Genomic DNA, 14,100 nt, shown 5'->3' on the forward strand with positions numbered 1-14,100 from the left:
TATAAACCAGGCAAATTATGTATGGTCATAAACGGAATGTAAATATATATCAGTCAATAGGTCATGAGAATCCTTTTTTAAGTGGAATCAGATTTCAGTAAATACAATTCTCTTTTTGAGTATTTTTAATTATGAATTATGAAGAAAAATGCTTACATCTGTGATTCCTGCATTATTTTGTGTAGGTTTTTAATTGTAGTTTCTGCACATATGTACTTCTTGACTACACTGATAAGGTAACCTGTATAGAAATCCTGTAGTCTTGGTATATTGTCTGATTTCAGATCTGGACCCTACTACACCTAATGTTGATACTGATGCTCATCCAGAATTAAAGTTATGTCAAACTCCAAGAGACGATGATGAAAAGAAAAGATCTGATTCATTTGATAAAAAGGTTGAGGAGGAGGTGGGTTTAATTCTATAATGTCTATTTCTTTATTTCTGACAGGTTTCTGTAGAGATAGTTCTTTTATTTGATCAGTGCTTGGAATAGACAGGTTTTTTGTTTATTTAGTGTTTGGAATAGTCAGGTGTTGGGTTGATTTGGTGTTCGTTGAAGACAGGCTTTTGGTTTATTTAGTGCTTGGAATAGACAGGTTTTTAGTTCATTCAGTGCTTGGTATAGACATGTGTTGGGTTTATTCAGTGTTTGGAATAGTCAGGTGTTGCATTTATTCACTGCTTGGTATAGACAGGTGCTGGGTTTATTCAGTACTTGGAAAAGACAGGTTTTTGGTTCCTTCAGGGATTGGTATAGACAGATGTTGGGTTTATTCAATGCTTGGTATAGACAGGTGTTGGGTTTATTCAGTGCTTGGTATAGACAGGTGTTGGGTTTATTCAGTGTTTGGAATATACAGGTGTTGGGTTTATTCGGTACTTGGAAAAGACAGATTTTTGCTTCATTCAGGGATTGGTATAGACAAGTGTTGGATTTATTCGGAGTGTGGTATATAGAGATATTTTTGGGCTTTGTTTAGGTAGGTTTTACTATAATTACTTCTTATTTCAGGGTGGTGGTAACTTGACAGCTGAGGAAGAGATGGCTATCATGTCTAACTATAAATACATAGGAGCAACAACTAACATCCATCCTTATTTGTCAGCCATGGTTAATTATGCACAACCTGTCAAATTCCAAGGCTTTGATGTAGCTGAGGGTTAGTATGGAATGTGGAAGGCATATGGGTGTTAATTTAGGATTCACCAATAGATGACAGTTGTCCATCTTAATATAGTTTATTTTTAAAACAAAATTAGACTAATTAAATCAGTGATGTTTTAATTTTCCTTCTTGAAATAATAGTCTTACATCCTAGATGGTTTCTGCTGGTACATGTAGCCAGAACTATACATATACTATCATATTTATGGTTATTTTGTCATGGCCAAAATTCTGTGTGAGTGTCTGACATCAATTGACATCTGTTGTACACAACACTTCTTTGAAACAACCCAGTTAAATTTAAACAGAACTTAAAATGTAAAGCAAGTTTTTATCAATAAATTTGTGACTGGCTTTAAATCGTGATCAGAGAGAATTTTCCATTACTCTCAAAATTCACAATTTTTGTATTTTTTTTTTAATTTAAAGAAAACTTAAATGTACCTAGAGCTAATGACTTTTTTGTTAATGTTTCCTTTGTATACCGGTGAGCATATCAGGCTATCTAGAGCCTCTAGTTATTTTTTTTATTTCACAGAGAGGAACATACATTATCACATGTCATCATTCAATGAAAGTGCAGGACTGGGTTATCTAAAATCTCAGGCCATAGAATTAGTCAAGTATCCTTATCGTTTGATCTAACATCACCATAGATAATTAGGTTTACTTTTGGCACCATAACATATTGGCTGTCACTTTTCTTGTATGAGTTAGTATTTTCTCTTTCTCTGTGTTTAGGCATACAATATTCATATAAAGAGTAGTGTTGAGTTATAAAGCACATTTTCTGTTTATGTTGAGGTCATTCTCCTGACACCATTTATGTGTAATAACTTTTAGGTAGAAACCAGTGAATCAATCTGAAGATGCTGTTCATATTTGTGTTCAAAATAATTATTTGCATAAAAATAGATACAGAATAGTAGTAAAATATTAAGATTTGACTTCAAGACACAAAAACTTTCATCTGTAAAATACATATGTCTAATAAACAATTAATCAGTAATGCAGATAGTTAAGTGACATTGAACTTGACTTGTATCCTTCCTTCATTACAGATCTGCACTAATGGAGTGTTGCTCCATTTACTAGTTGCATATTTGATTATTGTTTATTTGTAAATATGAATGCTGTGTGATCTAAGTTTACAGGCAGATCCAGGTATACATTCATACACCTAGTATGTGTACCATAAGATTGATAAGTGTATTCTGTGCATAAATTGTAAATAGAAGTCTTAGAAATTGAGTATGCATCTCTTCCTCTTGTTACGGATCTGAGGTTAGAGCATATAATTCTATATAGGAAGGATAAGGTACACTTGTTGGAGCTTAATCCCCTGGATTGTCTAAGTATAGTCATAGAGTGTTATATTTATACCACTCTCCTGGTTTGTTAAGAAATTGTTACAGTTTCCTGAGATAACAATGACCTTGTCTAGGAGAGACCGTAACCTATACATTGTGTGATTTGACTCAATGTTTACATTTTTCCAAATTGTGATCCCTGTATTTATAATGACCCTGAAAATCATGTAACGTAGATGCTATAAATATCAAACTGTTAAGACTGAGTCTCTATGTTACTTTTTGTTATTAAAACATGTCACATATTGACTACTTTAACCATTGATTCTGAAGTACTTATTCAGTTACAATAAACATGAAAGAAAACTTGAATCTAGATATAATATTTGAGTTTAAAAAGTCAACTTTTACACCTCCGTTTAAGTTAAGGCTGTAATGTCGGTACTTGTAAGTGTACCTCAAGTATTCTTATTTTTACGGTAAATAAACTTATGAAAAAGGCATCATCTTTACAACATTATGCTGACTGCATTACTTACATATTTTTTGTAGTAACACATTTTACAACTTATTATATGGGTAAAATTCATTGTACACTTTTTATTTCAATCTTAGATTGTCTATAGGTATCTTTAGTATAGTAATGATGGTTAGGTTTTATGAAGACTTTATTGCTTTGATGATAGAAACATTTCTGAGTGATTTAGATAATGGAAAACCACCATTTGAAATGCTGTGAATGTGATTTTATTCATATTATATTTTGTGGATTTCATTAAAACACCATTGTTTTTGATAGAAATTTTATATTTTGGTAGAAACTTATATTCATTGTTTGACCAAACCATGAAAACTGAAAATTGGAACCCTAAAAAATTGTTCCTCTACAGTATTTAATAATTGGAAACTTTCATCAAACAACAAATTCTGACAGTAACAAGACAATAAATTCTGATGATATCTATTTAGTAGACTGTATATTATTGCATGTGTGTAACTATTTTTTGTTGCATGTTTCTCCTTCAGCCAATAGAATGAGTTGTCATATGTCTTCCTTTAATGAACATTCGGCCATTGGACTAATCAAACAAGCCTGCACGTTCTTTGTTGAGTATCCTTATTTTTATGTTGTTTTAGTTCGTCTTTAATTTTATTTCTGTTCACAGTAGAGTGTATATCGTATATTTATGTATTTTTTCGCACTATTTATTAAACAATACTGAATTAAAAATTTTCAAATTTTATCGTATAAAAGTAATTGAAGTATGTTTGACCCAAGACATTGTGTTTTTGTCCTGTTTATCTGCCCATCACACTGAGCACAACTACTTATAGCAAAAACTTAATCAAACTTGGTATTTTTGAAGGTCACCAAATGTATCTGTGCATGTGTCTGGAAAATTTTGATGACCAGAATTTTGTTTGAGTTGCACTTCTTTTAGTTCAGTTATGGGGGATGGGATAGGATGTGAGGACAGGTATTTGTCTTCCAGACAAAGCAAACTCTCGATTTGTGATGGTATCTGTGTCAAAATATCAATTTAAGTTAAATAGGAATGGTGTATAATGGCATTTTACTTGATGCTTTGCATGGTCTACATTTATCTAGAATTTCCTTTAATACTTCATCAGTAAATTGTTTTAAAACACAATTTTGTCATGTTTATCTATCACTTGTTCTGCAGAGTGACTTTATATTTAGTATCTAACTTTCAAGGTAATTTATACCACCATTATGTCTCTTACTTTCAAATTTACCTACATGTAATCCTTTTCATACTTTCTGTTTGGCATAGTAAAAGTTTGTGTGAAAATATCGATTGCATGTTCCTTTTTGTATGCCCATCTGTATTGTGATATATAGGTTTCTGTCATAAAAAAGGGGGATTTCACAGTGTTTGGACTACAAAGCAGTAGAGGTTACACCCATTTTCATGAAACTTTGGAAGGAGTTTGTTGCTGTTGATATTAGCTCCCTCTTCAATAGTTATGAATTTCTGATTATTTATTCCTGAAAATAAAGGGGATTTTCCATAATTGCACACTAACAATTTTAATGAAATTTTGTTGAATTGTAATTTTTTTGTGTTGTTGTTTTTTTTGGCTTCTCTTTGATTTTTGTATATTTTGTGTCAAATACTTAATCTCAATCAAATTTAAAGTTGTATCAAGCTTGAATTTCTTTCCATATTAACCCCATCTGTTTAGGGTTCAACCTCTGCAACTATATCTAGCTGTGCTCTGAAAGCATTTTATTTCTGAAATATTATGGAATAAAACTGTCCTTTGTTTTTTGGTATGTCCATCCATCAACTCATAATACCCCCTCCCCCCAAATTATTTTTTTTGTATAATGGTATCACCCTGTTGTCATTGTTGGTGACATTCATTAACTGTAGTTTATTTACAAAAACTTGTATAACAGTTATCCAGTCTTTTTGAGATTTTAACGCATTGTTCTTTAGAACATTGCTTAGGGCTATGTAGTTTTAGAGGTTTTTTGACCCATCCCATTTGGAAATAAGGGGCTAAAAGAAGGAAAATATGTGTTATCATTAGAATTTATAGAAAAACCTTATTGTTGATCAATATTTTTATCAGATTTTAGATTTCTCTCACTGTTTTCTGGTAAAAAGGGTCAAAGGTGCCACACCCCAAAAAAATCTACATTTTTTAAAATTTTTTGTCTGATTTTGAAAATTTTTAATGACATGTGCTATATTGTGTCTATAGTTGTTGTGTCCATAATGAACTATAAGTTCCAATGCTTAAGTGTGTCAAAAACTAATATTGTGTCCACACTTGTCTCAACTGTTCAGGGTTTAACTTCTAAGGTTATATCATGCTGTGCTCCGCAAACTCTTTCATCAAACTGTTATAAGGAATGCCTGTTTTTTTATTTATTTTCAAACCTTGCACTGTTCTTTTCTTGTTTGATTGATAAAGAAACTTTTCACTGTAGATCCAATGTGTTGGTTTTGATTGCTTATTTTAATATACAATTAATAGCATGTATTATAGTACTGCAATGAAAATTAAACATGCTTATTTACAACAAACTGTGCTATTGTTAAATCCTTAACTGAACCTTAGCTACAACAAGAGACAGATGAGTAGGATATACCCCAGAGGAGGTAGAGTAGACTCTAGTAACTTCATGCCTCAGGTGAGTAGAATATACTTCAACATAGGTAGAGTAGACTCTGGTAATGTCATGGCTCCGATGAGTAGATTATACCCCAGGGGAGGTAGAGTAGACTCTAGTAATTTCATGCCTCAGGTGAATAGAATATATCCCAGGGGAGGTAGAGGAGACTCAAATGACTATGCCTCAGATGAGTAGAATATACCCAAGGAGAGGTAAGGTAGACTCTAATAACTTCATGCCTCAGGTGAATAGAATATACCCCATTGGAGGTAGAGGATACTCAGTAACTTCACGCCTCAGATTAGTAGAAAATATACCCCAGGGGAGGTGGAGTAGACCATAGTAACTTTATGCCTCAGGTGAATAGAATATATGCCAGGGGAAGTAGAGTAGACGTGAGTAACTTTATTCCTCAGGTGAGTAGAATATATCCCAGGGGAGGTAGAGTAGACTCAAGTAACTTTATGCCTCAGTTGAGTAGAATATATCCCAGGGAAAATAGGATAGACTCTGTCAACCAATATTTCAAATGTGTCCAGAGCTGCTATATCAGCCAGGGACCCTTGGAGCATTTCAATGTTTTTTTACAAATGTTAGCACTCGTTATGGATTAACTATATTGTTTTTTTTTTAATAATTAGTTACTATGTATACATTGAATATACACTTCTATCCCTGACTATTTGACACAAATTAAACTTACAACATTTGTTTACTTGTTTTGTAGTTATTTTGGAATGCTGGTTGTCAGATGGTAGCCCTTAATTTCCAGACTCCAGATTTAGCAATGCAACTTAATCAGGGAAAATTTGAATATAATGGAAATTGTGGGTGAGTTTGGTAACTGAATGAAGAATATATATGGAATTCATTTGTATTTCTCCTCATCTTTTCAGATTTCAGTGTTTGTAAGTTTAATGTACAAATCTTTCATTTATCATGTATTATTATGTGCAATAGTAAAAGATACTGTACTCTGTTGCTGTTGAAACTGTAAAAAGCAATTTTGCTGTATCTGCCAATCCATCCTGGCATCATTATGTACATTCTATCCCACAATCCATCCTGGCTTCAATTATGTACTTTCCAACCCACAATCCATCCTGGCATCATAATGTACCTTCCATCCTGGCTTCACAATGTACCTTCTATCTCACAATCCATCTTTGCATCATTATATACATTCTATCCCACAATCCATCTTGGCATCATTATGTACATTCTATCCAACAATCCATCCTGGCATCATTGTGTACCTACCAACCCAGTATCCATCCTGGCTTTATTACATACATTTTATCCCACAACTCATCTTTGCATCATTATATACATTCTATCCCACAATCCATCCTGGCATCATTGTGTACCTTCCAACCCAGAATCCATCTTGGCATCCTTATATACATTCTATCCCACAATCCATCTTGGCATCATTGTATACATTCTATCCCACAATCCATCTTGGCATCATCATAAACATTCTATCCCACAATCCACCCTTACATAATTGTGTACCTTCCAACCCAGAATCCATCTTGGCATCCTTATATACATTCTATCCCACAATCCATCTTAGCATCATTATATACATTCTATCCCACAATCCATCTTGGCATCATTATATACATTCTATCCCACAATCCATCCTGGCATCATTGTGTACCTTCCAACCCACAATCCATCTTGGCATCATTATATATACTCTATCCCACAATCCATCTTGGTGTCATTATATACATTCTATCCCACAATCCATCTTGGCATCATTATGTACATTCTATCCCACAATCCATCCTGGCATCATTGTGTACCTACCAACCCAGTATCCATCCTGGCTTTATTACATACATTGTATCCCACAACTCATCTTTGCATCATTATATACATTCTATCCCACAATCCATCCTGGCATCATTGTATACATTCTATCCCACAATCCATCTTGGCATCATCATAAACATTCTATCCCACAATCCATCCTGGCATAATTGTGTACCTTCCAACCCAGAATCCATCTTGGCATCCTTATATACATTCTATCCCACAATCCATCCTGGCATCATTATATACATTCTATCCCACAATCCATCCTGGCATCATTGTGTACCTTCCAACCCACAATCCATCTTGGCATCATTATATATACTCTATCCCACAATCCATTTTGGTGTCATTATATACATTCTATCCCACAATCCATCCTGGCATCATTGTGTACCTTCCAACCCAGTATCCATCCTGGCATCATTATATACATTCTATCCCACAATCCATCCTGGCATCATTGTATACATTCTATCCCACAATCCATCTTGGCATCATCATAAACATTCTATCCCACAATCCATCCTGGCATCATTGTGTACCTTCCAACCCAGAATCCATCGTGGCATCATTATTTACATTCTATCCCACAATCCATCCTGGCATCATTGTGTACCCCATCCTGGCTTTATTATGTACATTCTATCCCACAATCATTTCTAGGTTTGTTGTGTACCTTCTTATTCATAATCCATTATCAACGTTCTAGTCTAAAAAACATCTTAATATCATACAGCATTCCAATATTATTACCATCCTGATACAATATGTAAGTTTATATCTTCTATACCACAATCTATCCTGATGCCTATTTATACATATAGGCTTGAATATTCATATTCAAATAACTTGATTTTATGTAGGTACTTACTGAAGCCTGACTTCATGAGAAGACCAGACAGAAATTTTGATCCTTTCTCCGAGAGTCCTGTGGATGGCATTATTCCTGCTCACTGTTCTGTTCAGGTAAGTTTATATACATAGCTTACAAATGTTGTTTCCTATTTTGAGCTTTTTAAAAGGCTGCTTTATTTTTGACAAGACCAGACTTTCAATAACTTCATTTAGTAGCTTTGCTTTGTTCTTTTCTTATCTGTTCAACCAAAATCATACTTCATCTTTATCATTAGACTTGAACTGAACAAAAAAATTTTAATGCTTAGTGTGGCGGGATTTTTATTTTTGTGTTTTATTCACATTGGGATGAAATTATCCAATGCAACCAAAGGGTCAATTTACTTGCCATGTAAACATTGGATATATGTTGTCTGCCAAGCATGGCAACTGATTTGCTCTAATTTCATAGTTGGCGAACATTCAAGTGGATAATCGACACCTGTACTTAGTTAATCTGGCCATTATTATTATTGTTTTATTACAATGAAATAAACTTAAAGATAACTAGTAACAATTATATTAGTTATACAAGCCATTAAAGATAATTAGCCTAAATAAAATAGTAGATTGGGAATCTTTATCACTTCTGTTTTCTGTTTACGTTTGTTGTTGAAGAAAATCATTTAAACTCACGTTTTCAAATTACAAGTCGAATTAATGATGAATCGTTAATTACATTAATCTCCCTGGGATTTATTAATGTATAACATGTTTATGCAAGTAATACACATAAAACATCATTAATCTTGCTCTGGGTCACACCTACCAATCTACCGATCTATTTTGGCATTTATACGTTATATTTTGGTGTGTTTTATTTTGGCACATTTAAGATAGGCGCTAGATATACCAAAATAAAACTACAACCAACATTTCTCAATTTACAGTATCTTGATTCTACATAATTTTAGTTATTTTTCACCAGGTGATATCTGGACAATTTCTCTCAGACAAGAAGATAGGGACTTATGTGGAGGTAGATATGTATGGCCTTACTACAGATACCATCCGCAAAGAGTTCCGTACTAAGGTCGTTCCGGCAAATGGATTGAACCCTGTATATAATGAAGATCCATTTGTTTTTAGAAAGGTTTGTCACTGATTTGTAATAATTTTTTTTTACATTCCGAGTATAAAGTGGCCCAAGCTTAAAGTGTAACCTGTGTTTAATTTTTAAACTTGATATTACTAATACATGTATATTCTATTTACCCTTGCTTTAAATTATGCTATAGATAGTGTATAGTGATCAATATATCTGTTCTTATAACCATCCACCCTTTCACACTTTTATATCCTCAGTTTCAAAATGCATACATTTTAACCTGAATGAGAACCTTTCTACAGTTTACCATGGAAACAGAAACTCTGATCTCTCAAAACTATCTAGAAAACCCAGTATTCAGACCCCAAAATATGTGTTTCACTCTCATTTCTTTGATTATTTAAGCCATTAATTTGACAAAAAGTGTTTATTGCTGTCTAAACAGGTAAAATAATGTTTTATGATGGGTAAATAAATGACAATTAGAAATATGGATCCTGATTGGATACATTACCATCTTAGGTTTTTCTGCAATTTATTTGATAATTACTGTCAATTTAATAGTCTAAATTTTGTAGAACCACTTTTGAAAACAAATTTTAAAATTCATTGTTGATTCAAAATGTCAGTTACCTCCTTTATAATTTTCTATCTTTTATTTTTTACATTTTCTATAATTCCAACAGTACTGTATACTTGCCAAGTTTTGTTTTCCATAGTTATTAGAAATACTTTTCCTCTGAAATGGTAGTGATTTTGGACATTTGGTATTAACATTCTTGAATATTTGTTACATTTCCCCAAATATTTTTCCTCCTGGTATTCAGTTAATGAAAAAGGGGTTTTCCTTGATAACTTCTTAGGACTCCAGTAAAGATTTCCTGTGAAGGCAATGATAGTGGTGTATATAATTGAACTCAGGAAAAAGATAGATATTCCAATGCTAGAATATTCAGCATAGTTTTTAAAGGATACAAACTTCACACATGAGATTTTTCTTAAACTTTCCAAATAACTTACGTGTTATGTTATGCCACAACAACAAAAAAAAAAAAAAAAAAAAAAAACTGATAAAAAAATCTCCAGTTTTGAAGGAACTACTTTATCACAGGTATGAAAATGCTAAATAGATATTTATAAAACTTAGTAGGAATGTTCCATATATGATATATCGTATACTAACTGTTTTGATATTTTTATACAAGTTATAGTTTCTGTTCAGCTTTACTTTGACTTTAGAGAATAGCACATAACTTCTTAACATCTCAGAATTTTAGATTTGTATCCTACATTCTTAGCCTGGGTGAATCATTAAACTACTAACTCTGTGTACTGTAGTTAGATCCTCAGTCTTGGTGATGCTATTATAGTTGTGATGTAGGCTTAACTGCATTACAAATGTGCTGATCTCATTTTGGATAGACAATGGCTGATCAATGAAGTGAAGTGTACATGATGTAAAACATCCTTGTTTTTTTTTTGTTATTTCAGAAGTAGGAAAATTTATAGATAATCACTGTTTCTATTTGAAAGGTTTTTTTTTATGTTTTAGGTTGTTCTTCCAGATCTTGCTGTACTCAGAATTGCAGTTTATGAAGAAACGGGTAAATTAATAGGACAGCGAATTCTTCCATTAGATGGTCTGCAGGCAGGTAAGAATCAAATTCATTGTAGGGAGCCTATGTTTTTTATTTGTAAGTTATATGTTTAATGAATCAATTTATTATAATTAATTAAAGATTGAAAGGATTTTGATAAATCCTTTCTGTTAGTCAATCTGTCCCTCCGTTTGTGTGTCCATATATTGTGCAAGCACAAGTCTGTCAACACTGTTGATTTTGATTAAATTTCATATGAAAGTTAGGCATTATATATAGCTGTGTATGAAGGAAGATATGTATTGTCAAATGCCTTAAAAGGGAGTTAATTCAATTTTCAGAGCTATTCAATTTTTACTGCTTGTAAGGCCAACTCCTACTACAAGATGGAAGATGTTATATTTATATTTTAGGTATTCTTTTGTGAAGTTAAAATGTTTTTGTAATAATATTTACCTACAGTGAATTTTATCCAACCAAACCTAAAGGTGATATTTCTGAACACTCATGTAAAAATTTCAGATTTCCAATAGGGAAAATAACCAGTCTTTAAACTTCTTTGCATCTTGTCTTTCCAGGTTATAGGTACATATCATTGAGAACTGAAGGGAATTTCCCATTATCATTACCTACAGTATTTTGTCGGATCATACTGAACACTTATGTTCCTGAAGAAAAAGAGAGTAAGTTGGTAATAAGCTATAATGTAGGTTAGCCTTTTATTCACCAAAAAATATTCTGAGACATTTTACCACAAAGAAAAGGTTTGAATTAATTTTGGAGGTTATGGACTGACCATTTTGAAATAAGGGATCAGAAAGGTGCCAAAAATGAACATTTTATAAAACTTGTATAAACTGTTTATTGATGTCATTCTAGCGTTAAGTTTGATCATGACAAATATTTCTACTAGATAAATTTCCTAGTTTTTCGCAAAGACAACCTTGAATTAACATATTTAAGAATTTTAATATAAAACACATAGTTCAATGAACTTGATTTTGAGATAAATATACCCTGACTTTGAAAGATTGGGGAGTATACTATTTTACCCTTGTTTGTGATTCTGTGTGTCTGTGTTTCGGAAGCAATTTATTCCATCGCAGTTTTCTCATCAACTCATTACAGCTGCTGGAAATTTTAACAGATTCTTCCTGTAGGTTTGCCAAACTGTGAGACTTTTTTCTCAGAAAAAGTTCAAGTAAAATTTCATGTTTGCCAAGGACTTTGTTTATTTTTGACATAATTTGAAAGTTGCATTTTTTTCAGCAACTACTCAAAAAAAAGCTGCTTAAAACTTTTACATATTTTTCTTGTTGGTATGCCATATGATGGGATTCATTTCTGGAAAAATTTGACAATAACTTCCTGTTTACTGAAGACTTTGTTTAATTTTGACATATTTTGAAAGTTGAAATTTTCCTTGCATTTTCTCAGCAACTTGGAATTTTAAGACATTCTTCCTTTAGATTTGCCATTTAGTGGGATCCATTTTTGGAAAAACTTGACAACAACTTCCTGTTTAGGGAGGATTTTGTTAATTTCTTACTTAAAATTTTTGCTAGTTGAAACTTTTGTCGCAATTTTCTCAGCAACGAATCATCACAGGGCTAGAAATTTTCTTACTTAAAATTTTTGCTATTTGAAACTTTTGTCGCAATTTTCTCAGCAACGAATCATCACAGGGCTAGAAATTTTAACACATTCTTCCTGATGGTATGTCATATGGTTGGATTAGTTTTCATAAAAATTTGACACCAACTTCCTGTTTACTAAGGACTTTGTTTATTTTTTTACTTAAGTTTTTGCGAGTAGAGATTTTTTTCTCACTTTTCTGAGCAACTACTCATCATAGCGGCCTGAAATTTTAACACATTCTGCTTGTGATGGAATCCATTTTAAGAAACATTTGACAACCTCCTTTTTACCAAGGATTTTGTTTATTTTTTTTACTTTATATTTTTGAAAGTTGAAATTCTCAGCAAGTACTCATCACAGTGGCCTGAAATTAACACATTCTTTTTATGGTCAGATCTGTTCTCAGAGAAAATTCCACAACAACTTCTTGTTTACCAATGACTTTTTTTATGCTTCTGATATTTGTGATTGAAAATTGTGGTATCACTAGTGAGTCACTCACAGATTTCATGTTGAGTCTTATTAAAGCCATTATTTAACAACATCTTATATTGATTCTGTAGGGATTTTCAATATTTCGCAAACTCCTAAAAAGCTGGTAAAATAAATTATAACTTTATCTAAAGAACACTTAACTGACATTCTTCACTATTTCAAAACAAAATTTTTTTTTTTTTTGCAATATTGAAAAACTAAAATTCCCTTCACATTTGAAAAGAACATTTTTTTGCCTATTATCTGCCCATTGAAAGATTTTTCCTGCTATTTATTTGCCTCAGAGAAAGGCTTTTTTAAAAAAATGCTTTCAATTTTACCATTCTGATTCTTATGTCGAACATTATCAGAAATTATTTGATTTTATTATTTTCACATAATTTCAAACACTATTATTTTAAAGAAAATATGTTTGTCTGTATGATTTTGCAAGATGACAGAAAAGAATGCTTCATGTAATAGGTATGATCTACCTTAATTAAAAATATTGCTTAAGTCAGAATATGATCAGTTTTTTTTCTGTAAAGAATCTTGTAAAGAACCCTGATTATGCAATAAAAAGGGTCAGAAAATAGAATTTTTTATCAAACTGAATATGGTTGTGTATTTTAGGGTGAATTGGATGTTGTTAATTTTTCTAAGAATTTAGTATCCATTTGGTTTATGTGTAAACATGTATGTAAAAACTGTGCTTTCAGTAAAAAAGGGAAATAACGGAAGAATAAAAACATTGCATTTTGAACCCACCTGAAGTTTATCTAATTACCTAACCTAACTTCTTGCTGTTAATGTTCTGCATGTATTCAGTATAATAATGATTTGACCTGAAATCTTTCTCATAATTATATCAAGTTATACCACTACAAACCTTTTATACTTCATTAGAATGGTATGAATTGGATCTTGGAGGTTAAAGAAAAAAACCCATAAAACATGTCTATTTCTTAACCAATATTAGTGTGGTTAAATCTCTGACT

At 32.1% G+C, this 14,100-nt stretch overlaps 1 protein-coding gene across 4 annotated transcripts in view; it reads left to right on the forward strand.

Moving 5' to 3' along the window:
• LOC148624051 (1-phosphatidylinositol 4,5-bisphosphate phosphodiesterase beta-4-like) overlaps positions 1-14,100 on the forward strand; it is a 95,227-nt gene that overhangs the window by 64,167 nt on the left and 16,960 nt on the right. For 2 of the 4 annotated variants that reach the window (XM_088566510.1, XM_088566513.1), the window contains 9 exons: positions 285-409; positions 1,016-1,163; positions 1,707-1,791; positions 5,572-5,644; positions 6,354-6,457; positions 8,314-8,416; positions 9,273-9,437; positions 10,945-11,044; positions 11,569-11,673. In XM_088566510.1, coding sequence (XP_088422636.1) covers positions 285-409; positions 1,016-1,163; positions 1,707-1,791; positions 5,572-5,644; positions 6,354-6,457; positions 8,314-8,416; positions 9,273-9,437; positions 10,945-11,044; positions 11,569-11,673 — 1,008 coding nt within the window. Of the gene's footprint in view, positions 1-284; positions 410-1,015; positions 1,164-1,706; positions 1,792-3,504; positions 3,590-5,571; positions 5,645-6,353; positions 6,458-8,313; positions 8,417-9,272; positions 9,438-10,944; positions 11,045-11,568; positions 11,674-14,100 lie in introns of all 4 variants that reach the window. The other 2 variants (XM_088566511.1, XM_088566514.1) reach the window with 1 other exon arrangement.

The sequence above is a fragment of the Perna viridis genome, chromosome 2 (assembly GCF_037379345.1).
Source record: "Perna viridis isolate PV_CMFRI_1.1 ecotype Kerala chromosome 2, ASM3737934v1, whole genome shotgun sequence".
In the NCBI taxonomy this organism is placed as follows: domain Eukaryota; kingdom Metazoa; phylum Mollusca; class Bivalvia; order Mytilida; family Mytilidae; genus Perna; species Perna viridis.